The sequence below is a fragment of the Arvicanthis niloticus genome, chromosome 25 (genome assembly GCF_011762505.2).
Source record: "Arvicanthis niloticus isolate mArvNil1 chromosome 25, mArvNil1.pat.X, whole genome shotgun sequence".
In the NCBI taxonomy this organism is placed as follows: domain Eukaryota; kingdom Metazoa; phylum Chordata; class Mammalia; order Rodentia; family Muridae; genus Arvicanthis; species Arvicanthis niloticus.
The window spans coordinates 13,551,033-13,573,934 of record NC_133433.1 but is presented as its reverse complement, the minus strand read 5'-3'; the positions used below and the strand labels follow the sequence as shown (position 1 = coordinate 13,573,934).

The 22,902-nt window shown below is 37.7% G+C and overlaps 1 protein-coding gene across 2 annotated transcripts in view; it reads left to right on the top strand.

Moving 5' to 3' along the window:
* Positions 1-22,902, top strand: part of Cngb3 (cyclic nucleotide gated channel subunit beta 3) — a 183,081-nt gene that overhangs the window by 134,462 nt on the left and 25,717 nt on the right. For both annotated transcript variants that reach the window (XM_076924115.1, XM_076924114.1), the window contains one exon: positions 11,377-11,495. In XM_076924115.1, the coding sequence (XP_076780230.1) occupies positions 11,377-11,495 (119 nt within the window). The remainder of the gene's footprint in view (positions 1-11,376; positions 11,496-22,902) is intronic.

Here is a 22,902-nt window from a genome sequence, read left to right as displayed (position 1 = left end):
AAGAGAGAAGCTGTCAGTTTGTCAGGTATGACCTTTGAAAAATCTAAAGATAAATAGTCCTTTAGTAAAGAAAAAGAAAGGAAAACAGTAGGCTAATACTTTTTATGAGAAGTTGCCCCCAATGATCCGAGAGGCAAGACAGAGCCTGTCATATTCAAGGAATGGAGCAAATGAGTGAGCAAAAGAGAGAGAAAAGAACATCACATGAGGTGTGAGACACTTCAGATACATCAGATGGAAACACTAGCTTATAGGTGAAACCAATCAGATAAAAGAAGGAAAAAGGGAAAGTGAAGGGCTTGTAACCAGAATAGAATGAACGCTGGCTTTAAGAGTTCAAGGTGTGTTATGAGAAGGAAGGCTGAGGCTGTAACTCTGAAGACACCAATAGTATGAAGGAGATCAATGAAGGTTATTATGAAAAGGGACAACTAAGAAGGAGCCATCAAAGACAAAAGAGAATTCTGGCATTCTAGAAACAACCAAGCATACACATCCCACATAAACTCACGCTGGAAAGATATGAGCTGTTCATAAGTGAAATCAAACCATGCTCATTTCAATGTGACAAAAGAAACAGTTCAATTCAAGAGTTCCTTTGGGTCAGTGATGTGCTGAGATGACATAGACTTAATGCACTAAAATTGACCCAAGTTGTTCCAGTCACTGAAGGGGCTGGTTATTGAGATAAATCTGACTTTATCGGTTTATCAAATTAATCCAATAATAAATAATAAAGGTGAGGAAAGGAAAGACATAAGTAGACAGAAGAATTGGTGGAGCAATGAAAGTCAATGGTGTTTGGTTCTGCTTTAGCTTTTAGGTTTGCTTTATTTCTAAGTGAAGAATTTCATGATGCTAGATATTGACAGAGAAGAAAAGCCTGATCAAACTTTAGGTAGCTGAATTCAATTAGATATGCACTTACAATTTCCACAAAGACTTGCAGGGAAGGGGAAAGAAAAACATGCCCTGTTCAATTAGACATTACCAAAATAACTGAAGCAATACAGAGGTCTGATATTCTGAACTGCTTAGGGAAAGCTGGTGAGGCTTCCAGAGTGCTTGGGAGTTTTCTTGTGATGCTGTGTCACTGTACAGAAAGTACCCACCGAGCCTTTTAAGGCTTGGATTGAGAGGACTTAATTTCCAAAGATTTTCATGCAATATTTCTGCAGTAGGGAGTTTTGCCTACCAAAAAGCTCTTCTTGATGCTAATGGTTCAGGAGCCACCCTGTATCATCTTTCTTCTCTGATGAGATACCCTGAGTGCTGTGATGCCTCTTACTAGCCTTGGGAATAGATAGCACAAGAATCCTAATACTTTTGACATGTATGTTCACTCAGAGTTATCTTGTTCTACCTGAAGTGCTTGCCTTTCAACACTTTCTCCAAATTAGCACATAGAACAGTCCTAAGTTAGGCTCAGTCTTGTTTTGCACATGTTGTCAGCCACTATTCTCTTAGAGTGATGTCTACTTCATCTGAAAGCTAATTAAGCTTCCAGAAAAGGCTTAAATTAACCCAGAAATATGCAAGACGTAGTGCAAGTTTGGGTTCGTTGATTATGCCTCATCTCCTTGGGCAATTATCAAAATGATCATTAAGAAATAATTAGTACCCATCATGCACTGCTACTTCCAGTCAGTTGTAATAACTACCTTTGAAACATCATTCCAGTTCCTTGAAATTAGTTCATGCTTTAAAAAGTAATCATAATAGGAATATGACCCTAACCTAATGATCACTTCCTAGAACAAAAAAAAAAAACACTAATTTTCAAATGACTTACATTATTTTTGAATTGTTTATATTATCTCATTCACTATGAAGATATCAGTCTTGATACCATGTTCAATGTTAAATGTAGTGTATCTGTATGTACTTCAGGTGATATTGTTAGATTTAGAGTATCTGTATGTATGTCAGGTGACATAGGTGCTTGGATTTTAATGCTGACACTTGCCAGCCTTGTATTGTTGCTTGAGACACTTAGCTTGCTTAGCCTTTATTTGCAATTTTCTTAAAGGGGGGAAATAAAAAAGATACCTCTTACTGGAACATGTGCAGGAAATAAATAAAGTACTATGTACAGAATGCTTTCCAGATAAAATGCAGTATGCTCTGATAGAACACATATGTGGTTTCAAACAAGGAGCTATGCAAATATCCACTGTCTTGAAGATTTTTTAAGATTTATTTTTGTTTATGTGTGTGTGTTAATATATGCTATATGCATGTAGATTCTCCAAGAACCAAAAGAGGGCTTTAGATCCCCTAAAACTAGAGTTACAAGCAGCTGTGAGCCACCTGGTGTGAGAGCTAAGAATTAACTACTGACCCATCTCTTCAGCTCTCTATTTCAATGAATTTTCAAAGCACTATACAAATGCAAAATATTATTGCATGTTATATAAATAACTATAATAAAAATCCATATATATTACAATTTCTGTTTCAACCTACATTTCATATAAATATATGTTCAGTATATTTTTTTTTTTAGTTTTTCATGTATGTATTAAGAGGTAAAAGCTAATAATTATATACTCCAACCTGATAGGTAATTGTAAAGTGTCTGAAGTTCAGAAAAAGAACCCTAGGTATCAAAGGACTTTAGAATGTTCCTGAGACAGTTAAATTATATTTCTATTACTCATAAATGAATGCTTTTTATACAGCATGCTTTGCACTCAGCACTGAAACAAAGTAGACATTGTCTCAATCATGAGAGAATACAAACTATAATCAATGCAGTTGAATTTTGAGTTTTTAGTGTATTCTAGCATATTGAAAGTACAAGTAATGGGAATATTTGATAACTCATCCCAGTCCACTCATAAAGCAAGAGTTACTTTTCTGTATTGTTATATTTTCACAAGTTAGCTCATTTTGTTGGTATGTGAGTATATCAACAGACTAGGTAATTTATGAAAGATAAGGGTTGATTTACTTCATAGTTTTGTGGTCTAAAATGTCCAAGCTAATGTTATCAACACTTGGTCAGGGCTTTCCCAATGAGTCACGATGTGGCATAGTACAGCACCACATGAAAAAGTAAATCAAATTTATCAGAAAAATCGGATTTTATGAAATAACCGCTCTGATAAACCAACCCATTCACAAAGGCCCTATGGTCTTCTATAGGTTCTAACTACAAATACCACTAGCCTGTGAATATTTCTCTTTTTTTTCACTTTATATCCAGATTGCTGTCCACCCTCCCAGTCCTCTTCCCAGACTTCCTCTCCTCCTGTCCCCTCCCCTACCCCTCTGTGATAGTGGAGGCTTACCCTGAGTATCCTATCACTCTGGCACATCAAGTCTCTGCAGGGTTAGGTGCTTCTTCTCCCACTGAGGCCAGACAAGACAGCTGAATTAGGTGAATAGATTCTACAGACAGGCAACAGCTTTACGGATAGCCCCTACTCCAGTTGTTCAGGACTCATATGAAGATCGAGCTGCACATCTGCTACACATGTGCAGGGGTTAGGGGCGAGCAGAGACTAGGTCCAAACTGTGTATCCTCTTGGGTGGTGGTTCAGGAATCCAAGGGTCTGGGCTAGTTGACTCTTGTTAGTCTTCCCGTGGAGTTCCTATCCCCGTCGGGGTCCACGGAATCCTTCTCCCAATTTTCCATGAGTCCCAGGCTCTATCCAGTGTTGGTCTGTGGGTCTCTGCATCTGTGTGACTCAGCTGCTGGGGGAACCAGCCATGTTACTCTCCTCCTGTCTGCAAGCATAACAGAGTATTATTAGATTCAGGGATTGGTGATTGCCCATGAGAAGGATCTCTCATCGGGCTGGGTATCGGTTGGCCATTTACTCAGTCTCTGCTTCATCCCCATCTCTGCATTTCTTGTAGGCAAGATAAATTTTGGGTAGAAAGTTTTGTGGGTGAGTTGGTGTCCCTGTCTCTCTACTGGGGTTACTCCCTGTCTACAGGAGGTGGCCTCTTCAGGTTCCATATCTCCATTGCTAAGGTCTCACCTGATTCTTGGGAGCCTTTCCTATCCCAGGTCTCTGGCATGTCCTTGAGATGCTTCCTACCCCTTCCACTCCTGCCAGCTTCAGATTTCCATTCATTCTCATAGCCATCTGGCCATCTCCCTGTCTCTCCACACCCCTGATCCTGAACCATCCCCTCTTCCTCTCCACAACCCATCTCGCACCCAGTTCTCTCCCTCCATCTGCATCCTACTTCTATTTTACTCCATGTTCTAAGTGAGATTCAAGCATCCTCACTTGGACCTTCTTGTTTAGCTTCTTGGGTCTGTAGAGTGGAGTGTAGATATCCTATATTGTATGGCTAATATCCACATATGAGTACATTCCATGCATGTTTTTTAGGAGGGGTCTAGGTTACCTCACTCAGGATGATATCCTCAAGTTCCATCCATTTGCCTGCAAAATTCATCATGCCTTTGTTTTTAATGGCTGAATAAGTATTTCACTGAATAGACGTACCATATTTTCTTTCTTATCTAGTCTTCAACTGAGGAGCATCTACATGGTTTCCAGTTTTGAACATAGATGAGCAAGTGTCTGTGTGGTATAGTGGGGCATCTTTTGGGTATATGCCCAGGAATGGTATAGATCTTGAGGTAGAATTATTCCCAGCATTATGAGAAACAGCTAAATTGATTTCCAAAGTGGTTGTACAAATTGGCACTCCCACCAGGAATGAAGGAGTGATCTCCTTGCTCCACATCCCCACCAGCATATGCTGTCTTTTGGGTTTTTTTTTTTTTTACCTTAACTATTCTGATGGGTGTAAGATGAAATCTCATAGTGGTTTTGATTTGCATTTCCTTGATGACCAAGGATGTTGAACATTTCTTTTTAGTACAATAAACATTTTATTACATGGAATATTTAAGCCCAATTTAATACTTTAAAGTTTTTGTTTCAGGTGCCAATATCAAGATGATTTCCAGCCGTAAGATATTTATTCAATCTGAAAATAAATGTCTGTATTCATGTCAAATTAGAATGTGTTATATTTTCCACAAAAGGCTGGTTATTCCTCAGTAGTGGTTACAGAATTCCCCTACATTAAACGAAACTTATACAAGAACCACAGTGGCATATGATCATTCTAGTTAAAGAGGGCTGGAGAGATGGCTCAGTGGTTAAGAGAATATGTTGCTCTTACACAGGACCTGGGTTCAGTTCCCAGCACCCTGACTCACAGTCATCTATAACTTTAGCTCTAGATTAAAGCACTTCATGCTTGGTGCCCATGAACATTTCATTAAGTGCTTCTTGGACACTCAATATTTCTCTGTTGACAATTCTCTGTTTAGCTCTGTACCCCAATTTTAATTGAGTTATTTGGTCACTTGGAGGCTCATTTCTTGACTTCTTTATATATTTTGGATATTAGCCCTCTATTGGATGTAGGGTTAGTGATGTTTTTTCCCAATCTGTAGGTTGCCATTTTGTCCTATTGATAGGATCCTTTGCCTTAGAAGCTTTTCAGTTTCATGATGTGCAATTAATCAATTGATCTTAGAGCCTAAGTCATAAGTGTTGTGTTCAAAAAAAAATCCCCTGTGCCAATATGTTCAAAGCTATTTCCCACTTTCTCTTCTATTAGATTCAGTATATCTGGTTTTCTGTTGAGGTCCTTGATCCACTTAGACTTGAGGTTTGTGCAAGATGATAAATATGGATCAATTTGCATTCTTCTACATGCAGACTGCCAGTTAGACTAGCACCATTTATTGAACATGCTTTCTTTTTAACTGTATGGTTTTGGCTTCTTTGTCAAAGATAAAGTGTCCATAGGTATGTGGGTTTATTTCTGGGTCTTTGATTCTATTCTATTGTTTGACTTGTCTGTACCAAACTATGTAGTTTTTATCACTATTGCTTTACAATACAGCTTGAGGTCAGGGATGGTGATTCTTCCAGAAATTCTTTTATTGCTGAAAATTGTTTCCACTACCCTAGGTCATTTTTTCCCCTGTGAGATTGAGAATTGTTCTCTCAAGGTCTATAAAAAAATTGTGTTGGAATTTTGATGGGGATTTAGATTGCTTTTGGTAAGATGGCCATTTTTACTATGTTATTTCTATCTATCCATGAGCATGGGAGATCTTTTCATCTTCTGATATCTTCCTCTATTTTCTTTGACAGAGCCATGAAGTTCTTGTCATATAGGTCATTCACTTGGTTTGGGAGAGATACACTAAGATACTTTATGTTATTTGTGGCTACTGAAAAGGGTATTGTTTCCCTAATTTTTTCTGTCTATTTTTCATTTGTATAAAGGAGGGTTACTGATTTCTCTGAGTTAATTTTCTATTTAGCCACTTTGCTAAAAGTGTTTATCTGTTATAGCAGTTTTCTGATATAAAATATCATCCACAAATCATGATGTTTTCACTTCTTCCTTTCCTATTTGTCTCCCCTTGATTTTCTTTTATTGTCTTATTGCTCTAGCTAGAACTTCAAGTACTATATTGAATAGATGAGATTGGGCAGCCTTGTCTTGTCCCTGATTTTCATGGAATTGCTATAAGTTTCTCTCAGTTTAATTTGATGTTGGCCATTGGCTTGCTATTATTATTATTATTATTATTATTATTATTATTATTATTGTTATTATTATTGTATTGCTTTTATTATGTTTAAGTACAAATCTTGTACCCTTATCTCTCTAAGACTTTTAACATGAAGGGATGTTGGATTTTGTCAAAAGCTTTTTCAGCATCTAATGAGATGATCATGTTTTTTTTTTCTTTCAGTTTGTTTATATGGTGGATGACATTGATGTATTTTTATATATTATACCATCCCTGAATCTCTGAGATGAAGCGTACTTGATCATGGTGGATGATATTTTTGGATCCAGTTTGGGGGTATTTTATTGAGTATTTTTGCATCAATCGTTATAAGAGAACTTGGTCTGAAATTCTCTTTGTTGAACATTTGTGTGATTTAGTATCAGCATGACTGTGGCTTCATAGAATGCATTTGGCAGTATTCTTTCTATTTATTTTTTGTGCAATAGTTTGAAGAGTATTAGTGTTAGCTCTTCTGGTAGAATTCTGCACTAAAAGCATCTGGCCCAAGGCTTTTATTTATTTATTTATTATTTTTTTGGTATGGAGATTATTAATAACTGTTTCTGTTTCCTTCTATTTCCTTGGGGGTTATAGGACTGGCTAAATAGTTTACCTGATCTTGATTTAATTTTGGTAAGTGGTTTCTGTTTAGAAAACCATCCATTTCACTCAGATTTTCAATTTTGTGGAATACAGGCTTTTGAAATAAGACCTAGTGATTCTTTGAATTTTGCCAAGGTCTGTTATAATATCTCCCTTTTCATTTCTAATTTTGCTTATTTGGATACTATCTCTCTCTCTCTTAGTTTGGCCAAGGGTTTGTCTGTCTTGTTGATTTTGTCAAACTAGCTCTTTATTTCTTGAATTCTTTGTATTGTTTTCTTTGTTTTTTACTGACTGATTTCAGCCTGGTTTTGATTATTTTCTGCCTTATAGTCCTCTTTTATGTGTTTGCTTTCTTTTTTCTCTAAGGCTTTCAGGTGTACTTTTAAATTGCTGATATGAGAACTTTCTAGTTTCTTTATGGAGGTACTTAGTACTATGCGTCCTCTTAGCACTGCTTTCATTGTGTTCCATAAACCTGGATATGTTTTTTGAATAGCTCCCACTCCAGTTGTTCAGAACTGACATGAAGACCACACTGTATGTCTGCTATATATGTACCAGGAGACCCAGGTTCTGGCCATGTATGTTCTTTGGTCAGTGGTTCAGACTCTGAAAGCCCCAAGAATTCAGATTAGTTGACTCTGTTGGTCTTCCTGTGGAGTTCCTATCCCCCCTGGGGCAATCTTTCCTTCTATTTTTCTTTAAAAGTCCTCAAGCTCCATCCACTGTTTGGCTGTGTGTGTCTGTTTCTGTCTGAGTCAGCTCCTGCCTTTACATGTGATATGTTCTTCTAACTGGGCTGCCTTGTCTAACGTCAGTGAGAGAAGAAGTACCTAGTCTTGCAGAGACTTGAAATGCCAGGGTGCCGGATACCCAGGGGGCTCCACCTGCTCAGAAGCAAAGGGGAGGGGAAATGGGGGCAGGATTGTGGGACGGGTGATTACCCAGCACAGGAAACCAGCTGGATGTAAAGTGAATAAGTCAAAAAAAAAAAATAAAATAAAAAAAAAAAAGGATATGTTGTGCCCTCATTTTCATTAAATTCTATAAAGTCTTTAGTTAATTTTTTTCCCTGACCCAGAGATCACTGAGTAGAAAGTTGTTCAGTTTCCATGAGTGTATAGGCTTTCTGGTGTTTCTATTGTTGAAGTCCAGCTTTAATCCATGGTGGTCTGATAAGATATAAGGCATTACTTCAATTTTCTTGTATCTGTTGAGTTTTGTTCGTGACTAACTATATGGTCAATTTTGGAGAAGGATCCATGAGATGCTCAGAAAAAGATATATACTTTTATCCTTGGGTGAAATATCCTATAGATGTCTGTTAGGTCAGTTTCATTCATAATGTCTGTTAGTTTCATTGTTTCTCTCTTTAGTGTTTGTTTGCTTGATCTGTCAGTTGGTGAGAGTGGGTTGTTGAAGTCTCCCATTATTAATATGTGGGGGTTTGATGTGTGACTCAAGCTTTAGCAATATTTCTTATACAAGTGTGGGTGCCATTATGTTTGTGGCGTAGACGTTCAGAATTGATATATCATCCTGGTAGATTTTTCCTTTGATGAGTATGAAGTGTCTTTCCCTATCTCTTTTTATTAATTTTAGTTAAAATTAATTAGATATTAGAATGACTACTCCAGCTTTCCTCTTGGGTCCCTTTTCTTGGAAAACTCTTTTCCAGCCCTTTACTTTAAGGTAATGTCTATCTTCATTTATGAGGTGTGTTTCTTATATGCAGCAGAATGCTGGATCCCATTTTTTTTTTTTTTTGCATCCATTCTGTTAGCCTGTGTCTTTTTATTGGGAAATTTATTCCATTGAGAAATACTAATGACCAGTGATTGTTACTACCTGGTATTTTGATGTTGGTCTTGTTTTTGCTGGTATGGTATTACTTATTTCCTGTGCTTTCTTGTTTGAAACTTTCCTTCTTGTATTTTCTGCAAGGCTGCATAGATATTGTTTAAATTTCAATTTGTCACATTGCCCTGGGTTTTGTTGATTGTGTTCTTTAGAGGGCCTTTCACCATCTGGATGGCTTTAGTCCCTGGATTTTTCTGTTGTAGTAGATATTGGGAGGGGGTACAACCTCAATGATCCTGGTGTGGCAGGCCTCTGATGGGTATCCTTGGGCTTTGGAAGAATGGGAGTCCAGTGGGGATAGCAGGTGGCTCAGAGCAGCTGGGTGTGTCCCAGATGACTCAGTGGGCAGGGAAGATGGGTTCCAGTGTTCCTTCAGACCAGCAGATCTAGTGAATGTGAGCAGGATCATGGAGTGAAGATTAAATTATTAACAATTGAAATTTGAGGGAGATATTTAAACCACAACAATAGCTCAGAAAATTATTAAAACCCTACTTATTTTGACTATTGCCCAAATAATGCCCAGTGTTATGCAAACTGTCCTTTTTAGAGTTTAAATACCTGTGCTGAAGAGGTGACTTAGCAGTTAAGAATGTTTGTTGTGCAGTCATGGGGACTGGAGTTCAGATTTGAGCACCCACCCATGCCTTTATTTTCAGCCCTGAGTGGAAGTGGATACAAGAGGACTTCTTGGACTTATTAATTTCCAGTAGTACAGAGAAAAGCCTGAGCCCCAGGTTCAGGAAGGTACCTTACTTCAAAGGAATACATGGAGAGCAAAGATATTCAAACCCTTTTCTGGCCGCACACACACACACACACACACACACACACACATTTAAGTAAATAAATAAACAAACAAACAAGCAAACAACTGTAGAAGTTAACAACCTACCTTGACTTAAAATGTCAGTGACATTCTTATATGGCATGTTTTTAGTAGGTAGAGATTGGAATTACTTAACATTATTTAATCTGACACTATATTTATAACTTTATTTATTATATAACAAAGAACACAAATAGGGATAGTGATAAAAAAAAATATGTGTAAAAGACTAAAGAAATCAGGTACAGTACTACACCTCAAGGATTACATGGATACACTTTAGTCAACCACAAAGACAAGAACAAAATATCTCCATAAGATAAGTCCATCTGTGACTTCAGTTCAGTGTTGGTTTCAGGTTGGTTTTCTTGGGGAGAGGGATCTGGGAGAGTAGAAAAAAGGTGTATATGTGAGTATGCATGCTGCTGGGTGTGGTTTCATGTCTACAGGTGAGCCTACATGCATGTATACACGTATAAACAGCAAAAAAAAAAAAAAAAGTCTCTCAGCGAACATGGAGCTTATCAACTCAGGTTCCCTAGTTACCCAGGTTGCCCAGGAAAACTCTTGCCTCTACTTGCTGAACTGGCTGGTTATAGCCACGCCATCATGCTTGTCTGGCTTTTATGTGAGTGTTGGAGATCTGAATTTCAGCCTTTATGCTTTCACAAAGAACACTGTATCCACTTGAGGCAGCTTCTCAGCCTGCTTATCAAATTCTTAGATGGGATTAGACATATGACTACAGGATCAGCTGTGGCTCAGATTCTAATTTAAGCAGTAGGTACATATCAAAAAAATCATTGTATTTACATTAAATATTTAAATTGGCTACCCATGTTCTTGTGAACTTCCCCACTTTATTTTATTCTATTCACATTTGAGTATTCATACTGCCTCGGGTGTACAAAATCGCATGATTGATTGGTAACTATGTGAACATTCCAAGAGGTAAATTGTTAATAATTGCTCGAACTTTGAGACTCATCAAATACAAACAGGAACTTAATGAGAATTGCATTGGCATGGTGTTTCAATATGGTATAAGTATGTCTCCTGTTTCCTGGATCATACCTCAGTGATAGAGGTAGAAGATAGGTTTGACTTTAAATGGCTGATACTTAGGCTCTTTTGTTACACAAAATACCTTCTTTAGACAGGAGCAGTGAAGACCAAAGTGAGAACACTCAGCCATCTATGTGATCAGTTACTTTCTCTGCCCATATCCACTCCTGAAATAATACATTGACTGGTCTATCTTCTCATGTTTTATGATGGTTTTCAGGGCTCATGTGGTAGAAAGCACTGACTTCCCAGTCATTTTGCTTTATGAGATATGTCTAAACAACATTTCAAAACTACCTCAGGTCTTAAAATAATTACTTTTACAAAGATATTCCCTACTTTCTTTATTTGTATTTTCTCCTCTAGAAGACCTTAGATTGCTTCATGTGGGTCATAATCATTTTTTTAAATGACTATAGTTCCCTTTCTTCTGTATGGCATTTAGGGAGAAATTGGAAAAGAAATGTACATCATCAAGCATGGAGAAGTCCAAGTTCTTGGAGGCCCTGATGGTACTCAAGTTCTGGTTACTCTGAAAGCTGGGGCAGTGTTTGGAGAAATAAGGTATCTGAAGGACAACTTGTAAATGTCTAAGCTCATTATTTCTCATAAAACAACAACCAGAGGTTATAAAATATATAAATTTCTACTCAAGCTATCAAATGCCTGATATGCTGCTGAGAGCATTAGAACGTTAAGGATATTTGCATTTCTTTCACTTTTTTATCCTTTCCTTCAAAAGAACAGATAAGAGAGCAAGTTGTTATGTTCTTTAGTACTAGAACCTAGGTCAGTACTTAGCTTCTAACTGATACTCAACATATGGTGAATTAATATGCATATTCCTAAATGAATAGAAAGAAGAAAGAGTAGAAGTGTTATCTAATTGTTAGAAAACATTTGTTAGGCTAACAAACTGGTTTTGAATAGGTTAGTAATGCTATCATGAATAGGGACCAAGCTGCCTGAGTCTAAACCCGAGTTTATCCACTTGTATTTGTTCCTTACTTGACCCTATTCTTCTTCAGTTTCAACATCTTAATAGTTAGTTACAATAGCATGTATCAAAGAGGTTAGTAAATTAGCTTAATTTCTTTAAAATATTTTGTGTTTCTCATTTAATTTTTTTCTAAAGGAATATCAACTATTATTATCTTTATTTCCTACTGGTCAGAAGACTATAAGAACAGAACAGAATGAATAGAATAGAGCAGTTTCCAACAGCAAGGATATAAGCAGCAAATTTAAATACTATATGCACTAACATTTCCATAAATTATTGCATTTAAATTTATTCATTATTTATCCAAAAGTATTTACTAAGTGCCTAGCTCATGCTAGATTAAGAAGAACCCCTCAAAACTCTGGGAATACACTCTAAAAAAATTAATTGTTGACCTTCATAAAGTTTACGGTAAAGTAGAAAGAAACAGAACAGTTACACAATTAATGAACAAAGTAAGTTCACACTATGATGTTATGAATGCATAAGATTGTAAGAAATTGATAAGGGATGCTACTGTAGATCCAGTAATTGAGGATGAGCACTCATTATAAACTATTTGCACTGAGGTTTAAGTCAGTAAAGAAATATGGAACCATTTAGAAATAGGCAATTGAATATTCCTCAGTTGAGAATTCTTTGTTTAGTTCTGTATCCCATTTTTAATAGGGTTATTTGATTCTCTTGGGTCTAACTTCTTGAATTCTTTGTATATATTGGATATTAGCCCTCTATCAGATCTAGGATTGGTAATGATCTTTTCACAATCTATTGGTTGCCGTTTTGTCCTATTGACAGTAATTTTTGCCTTACAGAAGTTTTGCAATTTTATGAGGTCCTATTTGTCAATTTTTGATCTTAGAGCATGAGCCATTGGTCTTTTGTTCAGGAAAATTTCCCCTGGGCCCATGTGTTCAAGGCTCTTTTTCACTGTCTCTTCTATTAGTTTAAGTGTATCTGGTTTTATGTGGAGGTCCTTGACCCTCTTGGACTTGAGCATTGTATAAGGAGATAAGAATAGATAAATTTGCATTATTCTATATGCTGACCTCCAGTTCAACCAGCACCATTTGTTGAGAATGCAGTCTTTTTACCACTGGACAGTTTAAGTTCCTTTGTCAAAGATCAAGGGACCATGGGTGTGTGGGTTCATTTCTGGGTCTTCAATTCTATTCTATTGATCTTCTTGCCTGTCTTATGCAGTTTTTATCACTATTGCTCTGTAGTATAGCTTAAGGTCAAGGATGGTAATTCCCCCAGAAGTTCTTTTGTTGTTGAGAATAGTTTTTGATATCCTGGGTTTTTTGTTATTTCAAATGAATTTGAAAATTGCTCTTTCTAACTCTATGAAGAATGGAGTGGGAATTTTGATGGGGATTGCACTGAATCTGTAGATTGCTTTTGGCAAAATGGCCATTTTTACTATATTAATCCTGCCAATCCATGAGCATGGGAGATCTTTCCATCTTCTGAGATCTTCTTCGATTTCTTTCTTCAGAGACTTGAAGTTTTTGTCATACAGATCTTTCACTTGCTTGGTTAGAGTCACACCAAGGTATTTTATATTATTTGTGACTATTGTGAAGGGTGTCATTCTCTAATTTTTTTCTCAGCCTGTTTATCCTTTGAGTAGAGGAAGGCTACTGATTTGTTTGACTTAATTTTATATCCAGCCACTTTGCTGAAATTCTTTGTTTAGGTTAAGTTCTCCAGTGGAATTTTTGGTGTCACTTAAGTATGCTATCATATCATATGCAAATAGTGATATTTTGACTTCTTCCAACTGCTCTGTTTTTAAATATCTTCCCCCTTCTTAACAACTAGATGGGCACACCATTGACCTGTACTGGAGTAGTGGTAGAAAAAATCTTTTTAAATGTCCAACACCTGTATTCTTAATCTGTTTCCTGTTATCTCCTTACAGGAAGTACTTTCAAAAGTAATTTAATATTTCTGTAATTTCATCATTTCTGTTATTATCAAGGCTATAAAATATACAACAAATCTAATCTGAAACATTATAGAAATTAATTAACTGACCTTCCCAAAGGCTTTATTCCCTGAAAATACAAGTACATTAATTGCTGATATTATCATCACAGGAGGAAACAGCCTAAGAATAGAATGTAGGTGTTGCTGAGTTAGCACTAAAAGGAGCCCTGCATCCCTGACTTCAGTATCTTAAATAAATCCCCTCTTTCCCATTTGGATTGAGGCCCTCGTTCTCTAAGCCTGCAATAGTCTCCCTAATTCAAGCAAAGAAGAGGTTTTTGCCTTAATTCACTTCTTGGCTATAGCTGAAAAAAGAATAAAGAGGGGAAAAAAGGATGTGTTTGCCTGTTCCAGATGCTCATGGACTTCACAGACCCACATCTGTCTCACAGCCCTAGGCTCTAGTCATTTCTTCCAAATGGAGGCATGTCTGCCAAACATTCAGACACTGGAAAGACCTTGTAATAGTGTTTACTACTCAGAAATGCTGTGACCTTTGTTAAAATGAGCTAAATTTAGCACTGTCACATAGCTTTTAACAAATTTCTTTTTTCTTAGACGAAAACATAAGAAAGAAAATGGTGAAGAGGTTTCAAGGGCATTATATTTTAAAACAAGAGTGCACAGCTAAAATATAGAAAACCAGACTACATTCCTAATTAACATCCAGAAAGTACTAACACCTTATTCTAAAGGAGAAGAGGAGGAGGAGAAAGAGGAGAAGGTGGAGGAGCAGGAGGAGGGGCAGGAGGAGGAAGAGGAGGAGGAGGAAGAAAGCTTGAGGAAGAAAGGAGGAGGAGAGGAAGAGAAAAAGCAGGAAGGGGAAGAGGAGAGGAGAGGAGGAGGAGGAAAAGGAGGAAGAGGAGGAGGAGGAAGAAAAGGAGGAGAAGGAAGAGGAGGAGGAAGGAGAGGAGGAGGAGGAGGAAAAAGCCAAGGCGTATTCTGACTCTATTCTTCTCACAAGTGCAGAAACTTATACTTCAAGAACTGATTCAAGTGCTATCTTTTTAAAGCCATCTTTTCACCACCCCCCACTCAAATAGTAGCTCCTTGTTCTTTGCTTCCATGGTATTTTATGCATTATATTACAACAATTACTACTAATTTATGGTTAATTTGTTTATTCAGCTTTTTAAAGAAACTGTATATCATTAAAATGTAAAAATTAGTAGTTATTCATATCTACAATACCAACAACCACATGTAAATTATACAGTAATAATAGTTTTTATTTATATCCTGCCTATATTAAAAATAATGACAGTTCCAACCAAGCGATCAAATGTTCAAGTTCAACTTTAAGACTATTCGCAGGAGGGTATTGAATACAAAACAAGTACAACACAGGGCCAGTATGTCTTTCAGATCTGGCAAGTGTTTGAGGCTACACTTTGTGTTAACTAATACTTTAACAGTGACAGAGGTAATTAACTTATAACAAGAAAAGGTTGGGTTAGGCTCATGGTTTGGGAGTTTTATTCCATGATCAATTAGGCCTGTTGCTATTATTAGCCCATGTTGAGAAAGCACAGCAGCCGGGCGCACGCCTTTAATCCCAGCACTTGGGAGGCAGAGGCAGGTGGATTTCTGAGTTCGAGGCCAGCCTGGTCTACAGAGTGAGTTCCAGGACAGCCAGGGCTACACAGAGAAACCCTGTCTCAAAAAACCAAAAAAAAAAAAAAAAAAAAAAAAGCACAGCATATCAGGATCATGTGACAAAGCAACATTATTTACTTTGTAGCCAAGGTCAAAAGAAAAAAAAATAATCAGAGAAGGAAGAGGTTACATTTTGAAATCCCCTTCAAAACCACAACCCTAGTAACATGAAGACATCTATCCTGCTGCATCCTAAAATTTCTACAGGGCCCCCATAAAAGTGCTCTGAAAGTCAAGTCTTTCTTGTGTAGATTTCTGAAGGACAGTTAGGATCCAAACTACCAAGGGCTAAAGACAAAACTTTCACTACTGTTCAGCAGACTATGGAAACAATTGTGTATACAATCAGTCAGTCGTGAAGTTCCTACTGTGGGGTAGGAAAAGGGTAGTTACCTTGAAGTTATAGTGTGGTAAAGGGTAGCCTCCATAAAGTATGTCCATGTGCTAATCCTCAAAATCTTTGAGTATGTCCTTACTTGGAAAAGATATCGTTGAAGATATCCTAGAGATGAGGAGCTTCCTGGGCACGGTGGTATACTGTGTTAACCTCAGTATTTCAGAAACAAAAGGAGAAAGATCTTTATGAGTTCTTGTCTAGATAGTGAGTTCCAGAATAGCCAGGGCTATTTAATACAAAGACTCTTTTGGCAAAAAAATAAGGGAAGGAAGGGAAAGAGAGAGAGAGAGAGAGAGAAAGAGAGAGAGAGAGAGAGAGAGAGAGAGAGAGAGAGAGAGAGAGAGAGAAGAGAGAGATTATCCTATATTATCTGAAGAGGTCTCTCTGTCCTGACTAGTTTTATGTCAACTTGACAGAAGCTGTCATCACTGGGGAAGAGAGAGCTGCCTCAATAAAAGCAGGCTCTAGGCAAGCCTATATAAAATTTTCTCAATTAGTAATTGATGTGGGAGAGCCTAGACCATTAAGAGTGGTACCATACCTCGGCTGGTGGTCCTAGGTTCTATAAGAAAGCAGGCTGAGCAAGCCATGAGGAGTGAGCCAGTAAGCAGCACTCTTCCTTGGTCTCTGCATCAGCTCCTGTCTCCATGTTCCTTCCCTGCTTGAGCTCCTGTCCTGACTTTCTTCAGTGATTGATTATGATATGGAAGTATAAGCCAAATAAACCCTTTCCTCCTCTGGTTGCTTTGGTCATGGTTTTTCATCATATTGATAGAAACCATATCTAAGACAGTCTCCAATCCAGTAACAAATATCTTTATGAAAGATGAGAGGCAGTCTTAAGACTGTGGCAACAACTGCAGTCATACAGTCACAGGGAAGAAATGCATATGTGTTGCATATACAAGAAATATTATTCTAGTAGAGTCATTGGAGAGAGCACACCCTAATTCACACAACTTTAACCATAAGTTTGGCCTTACTTTGTAAAGTAAACTTTTGTGGTTATAGGGTATTGTTTGGTGGTAATTTATTACAGTAGCTGTAGGAATTTAACATAATACCCAAACCTTTATAATTTAATATTTGAAGATTTAGTGGAAACAGAGAAAAGTGTACCTGAAATATCCTTGTGCTTCACCTGCCTTGACTATTCTACACCTAAGACCTATTCATCTTATCTCCCAAGTGTGCTTTAAATCACTGGCATCTTACCTTCAACACTGCTTCCATCTTGGGTAGTCCAAACCTCCTCCACAGCTAACGAGACATCTCCTAACCACATTCTTCACAGCCCAGCCTCTAATCTGCAGTTGAGTGATTTCAGAAAGCACCGATCTGAGCAGATCTGTGTTTTGCTGTCTAAATGTGTCTCTGCTATTCTTAAGAATAAGTGCAGAGGTCTTATACAAAATCCTGCAGCATCTGACCTGGCTACCTGTCTCCTTCAGGTTTTATGTTTAATCCATATGTCCCACTAATCTCTTCTTGACTGTGCCACACTCTAGTTACAGGGAATTTTTTTGCACTGGTTGTTACTTCTGCCTGCAAACTCTTCCTGCCCACCTCCACCACCACCCTCCTTCTCTACACATCTCCATGTTTGGAGTCTTCCTGGATTCCCCACTGTGAGGACCTTCCAAGTTTTCTTGCTGTATTTTCTTGTCAAACTATATTCACATTTTTGGACCACTTATCTTTGTAGCTGGATGTTTATTGGTATATTTCTTCATCACCCCTTCCAATCAGAAGTACCAGGATAGCCAGTTACGACTGCTCCCAATGTGTCCCTGCTTCAGAAGTCCTAAAGGAACTAAGAGAGCAAGAATCCAGCACACACTGCTGTAGCCTCCTGGGCTATGAGCCCTGGCTTCCATGCTCGGTCATGTCCATGGTTTTATCTTGAAAAAAAAAAAAAAAAGGTACTCTTTTGCCTAAGATTTCTACCCTCGGTACGGCCTTTCCCAGAAACACTGCATTTCTCTAGTTTACTCAGACACTACACAGGCTCCCAAGGTCCTATCAGACACCACATGTAGTTTGTCTTACATTTCTTGGTTGGCCCATAAGACAGCGTTTGGCCCATGAGTGTATCAAGAAATAGTTGTTAGAGTCAACGAACCTGGACCGTGGGAGCTCTCAGAATCTGAGCCACCAATCAAAGAACATACACTGGCTGAACCAAGGGCCCCAGACACATATGTAGCAGACAGGCAACTCAGTCTTCATCATTGTTCTGTCTGACCTCAGTGGGAGAGGATGTGCCTAATCTGACAGGACCAAAAGAGGAGAAGGGGATGGGGAGTGGGAGAAGGGACTCAGTGAGGGTGGAACCAGGATGAGGAGCAGCATTTAGATAAATAAATAAATAAATAAATAAATAGGAAAAAAAGAGATAGTTGTTGAATACATAAATAAGTACATAATCTTTGTGTAGCAGTGACAGCACAAATGCCTATCATTTTGGTCGTGACTATTCATAGTTAGCCCTGGGGCCTCTGCCATTACTAAAAATAGCACTGCTAGATTTATCTTTGTAAAACTACTTCATTGTTCTTTGAACTCATTTCTTTCAGGTTTATTCCCCAAAGAGAAATAAGTAGGTCAAAAAAGTAGAAGCATTTCTGTAATTCCTCAAGTATATGAGCAGATAATTTTCAAAAACAATGAGCACATGTGCAATCCAATTAACAGTGTATAGCTCTTTTTCCTCAGCACGGCTGACCTTGCTTTATTTTTTCCAAATTGTTTTGCATTTTAATAGATTGTTCCAATTTGCATTCCTCTAAATATAAAAACAGGTAGTCAATAAATACTTGCTAAGTGAATTCCTTTCCTCGGAGCCATTTCATGTTCATAAATGTGACAATTTACCTTCTATATTTTGCTCACTCTCCAGTCCTTTTACAGCACACAGTATGAGTTATTCAGTAGAACCCCAAGGCCTACACTTGGTTTTCAGCCACAATATTTAAGAACTGACTTTTTCTAGCCAAACTGTATATTCTGATGAATTCTTTTCATTTATATTAACTTCATATCACTGTGAAAGGGTCAGACATTTCAAAAACTACTTTTGAATTTTTCTCTTCACTCTGTCTTTATTTTTCTAGGACAGTTTTTTAAAGAGGCCTACCAGAGAAACAGCTAGTTCTTTACACAATTCTGTTACTCTTTTTTTTTTTTTTTTTGTAATTTTGTCTTCCTTTTATGAAAAGTAGAAGTAGTAGGTATGTGAATTAGCAAGAATGGGAATACTTAATACTAGGTAATAAAGCCCTACATTTCCATATTTCAAATGGGAACAAACCCTGAATTTAAAAATCCACTTACTACTGTCACCATGTCCTTTGTAGTGTGGCCTCTGTCTGTACAGAGCCCTTTTTACCTCACTATATGTCTGCAAACAATTATACAATCAATATCATTTTTACACATGTGTTTAAATAGTCTTAAGATCCCCTTGGAAATAACTCAATGTAATGCTAAAGTAGGTTCTTTACTGTCATTTGAAATACCATACAGGGAGCATAATTATTCTTTTATTTGTATGTGTGTGTTTATACATGTAAGCAAGTGCCACAGAAATCAGAAGATTCCCTAGAACTGGAGTTACAGGTAGTCATGAGCCATCTGACATAGAGGCTGGGAATCAAAGTCAGGTGTTCAGAAAAAGCAGCAAGTGCTCCTGACCACTGAGGGGACTCCTTAGCACCAAGTCAGACCTTGACATATGTTAATAAAAGAGCCTGATTTTTTTCTAATGCCTATTGACATATATTTGTGATTAAGAACAATAACAATGGTATAATTAACATTACTGTAATTTTTATAAAAGCACAGACCCCTTGACTCAAAATTTGCTCTCATTTTGGATTTTGACTGTTATGAGAAAATTCATGGTGCGTGTGCATGCGTGTGTGTGTGTGTGTGTGTGTGTGTGTGTGTGTGTGTGTGTGTGTGTGCTGTGATGACACAGACACACAAGTGTGTAAGTGCATGCACCCATGTGTTGTCAAACAGAGCCCAGAACAAGACATTAAGTATCTTCCTTAGTCACTTTTTCCCTGACTGCCTTGTCACTTCCCCTGACAGTATGTTTCACTGAACCAGAAGCTTACAATTTCAGCCAGGCTAGTTGGCCAGTGATCTGCCTATCTTTTGTTAATCTTGTCAGGAAACACTTTGTTCCCCGACAACTTTGCAACTCGACTAAGACTATGTTCTCACAAAACTTTTGCTGGTGAGCAAACATCTTTTGGGATCTGCCTATCTCTGTACCTCAGTGCCAGGGTTACAGTCCCTTCCAACCTTGCCTGTTCTTGCCTTAGGTTTTTGTTTTGTAATGCGGATGCTAGGTATTTCAACTCAGGTTCTTATATTTTCAGAACAAGCCACCTTCCTAGCCTAATTTATTTTACGAATCCTGACTATGGTAAGAAACTACTGAGCCAAATTAATGATATCATTAATCAAGAAAACATAGTAGCTTAGTTTTTAAAAGAAAAGCACTTTTAAAATTAAAAGCTTTATATGAATAAATGAAATTGTTAACCACTGTGATTCCAAAGGAACAGACTAATATACTCACATTTTCTTACCAAAGTTGGCTTGTAAAGTATTCCATTGACACTCAAAAGGAGATTAATATTCAAGACATAAAGTGATACGTGCATCTTGCTCTCTTTCTCTCTGCATGAACCTTCACCCAGAGTCTTCATTGCTCATCTACTTGTCTATGGCCAGTTCCACTCTGAAACCAAAACCTAACCAAAAAATACAACCAGACATTTGACAGCTGTGAAATCTAAACTCTGACTTTGTTAAAAATTCAAGTGTACAGAAGTTCTTCAAATATTTAAAAAAAAAATCTAGGCTACTATGTGCTTGCCATTTAGCATGCACTTGATAAATATCAAAGCATCTGCAAAGAGCAAGACACCCTGGCAGAAGTGACCCCAGAACATCCTCTGATGTTTGCTCACCAGCAAAAGTTTTGTGAGAACATAGTCTTAGTCGAGTTGCAAAGTTGTCGGGGAACAAAGTGTTTCCTGACAAGATTAACAAAGTCCTGGGAAAAGTCCAGAGGTGACCTGAGCTCCTGTCCCCAAATATAGCCCAGCTGGAAATTTGCTTAATGAGAACAAATATTTGAAAGTTTTAGTCTCTCAACAATGGAGATGATGCTTTCCTACAGACGACATTTAAAATTAGTCTTACTTCTATGGTAGGAAATACATGAGAAAATACATTTAAGACTGGAAAAGGCTGTATTTTAGAAACATTTCTAGTTCCTGTAGTTATCAAAGCATTAATAGTTCTGAGTTGTATAAGAGAGCAGACTAAATTTACACCACATGCCAAGACTTGTGGGTAAGTCTTCTCTGAAAGTACTTGGGCCTTTTGCCTCTTCCCAATGTGACTAGTGATGCATAATTATCTTACAGGATTCTAAAACAATAATTGGATTAATTCACACAAATAACTCATGAAACTCTCTGGCTCACTGTAAGCACTGGATAATGTTAACTAGGAATGGTAGTGTTATCAATAGTATTAATATTTGCTAGTCCAACTGTCTTTATATGTACTTACTCTTCTCCTAGCTACAAATAGCTTGAGGCTGTTATTAATCATCTTTGTACCTTTGCAACCAACTCATTATGGTGTATGTCACATCTACATATTCTTTCTGTTTTGGGTTTTTTTTTTTTTACACATTCTTCATTTATATCTGTTTTTCCCTTTTCAATTTTATAGTGAATTCTGTATTATTTCTTGAAGGATTACACACAACAGAATAATTATTTATGTATGATCACATACCTACTTATCAAAGCCCGACAGTGAGTTGGATCTATAGTTCAGAGGTAGATTTCTTACTGAGCATTTTCAAGGTCTTGGATTCAATCTCTAGAATTGCACTAATAAAAAGATAAACCCATCCAAGGAAGGAAATGCTTGAGAATTATTAGTTTTCAAATATTGTAAGTGGTCTCATGAATAATTGCAGAGCAACATAAAGAGAGTTGGGTTTCTAGAATGTACTGCACTGAGTGACTGTGCTCTACCTAGCATGATACTCTTATCACGTTTGAAAACACACACACACACACACACACATATGTATATGTATATATATATATTACTGTATTCTAAACTTTCCCTTGTCCTGATTCAGAGAATATGGCTCCTTCCATCACTTTTTTTCTTTTCTTTTATATTGGATATTTTCTTTATTTACATTTCAAATGTTTTCCCCTTTCCGGCCCCCCCCCCCCCCCCCCCCCCCGCCACCAAAACTCTATTTCCTGTCCTTGTAGGAGCGATATTTAGAAAACGGCACCCAGACCGGCTTGTGCCCAGACAGCCACCATGTTCCCACTGCTCCTCGGCTTTGACCTGGGCTCCGGCTAGCTAGATGCACCCACGAGATTCAAGAGTTGGGAATGGCTCTGCCAAGTCACCATGTTGCATCCAGAAAGCTATGCTAAACCCCGGACAATATCTGTCATCCTTGCAGTACCCGGTAGAAGTGAGGCTTTTAAAGCTTAATGATTATCTAAAGAATTTATATATTTAGAAGTGCTCAATCAACAAGATGACCACACAATTAGAGTTGTTACCCAATATCTAACCTTTTGATAGAAGTTGCTACCCAGGACAGCTTTAGACCCATAAGTGGTTCTCCACGGCTGATAGCCTCCTTCTTCTACTCCCCTTCCTCTTTTTTCCCCTCCCCTTCCTCTCTTTCTCTAACAGCTCCACCTCCTCTTCTACTGCCTAATCGCTAAGCTACACTGTGAATACAATGTAGCAGAATAAGGATCCTGCTACACATCGCCCCTCATCTGCTACTGTAAGGATGTTCCCCCGCTGACCCATAAACCCACTCAAGCCTTCCAGCTCTCAAATTCCCCTAT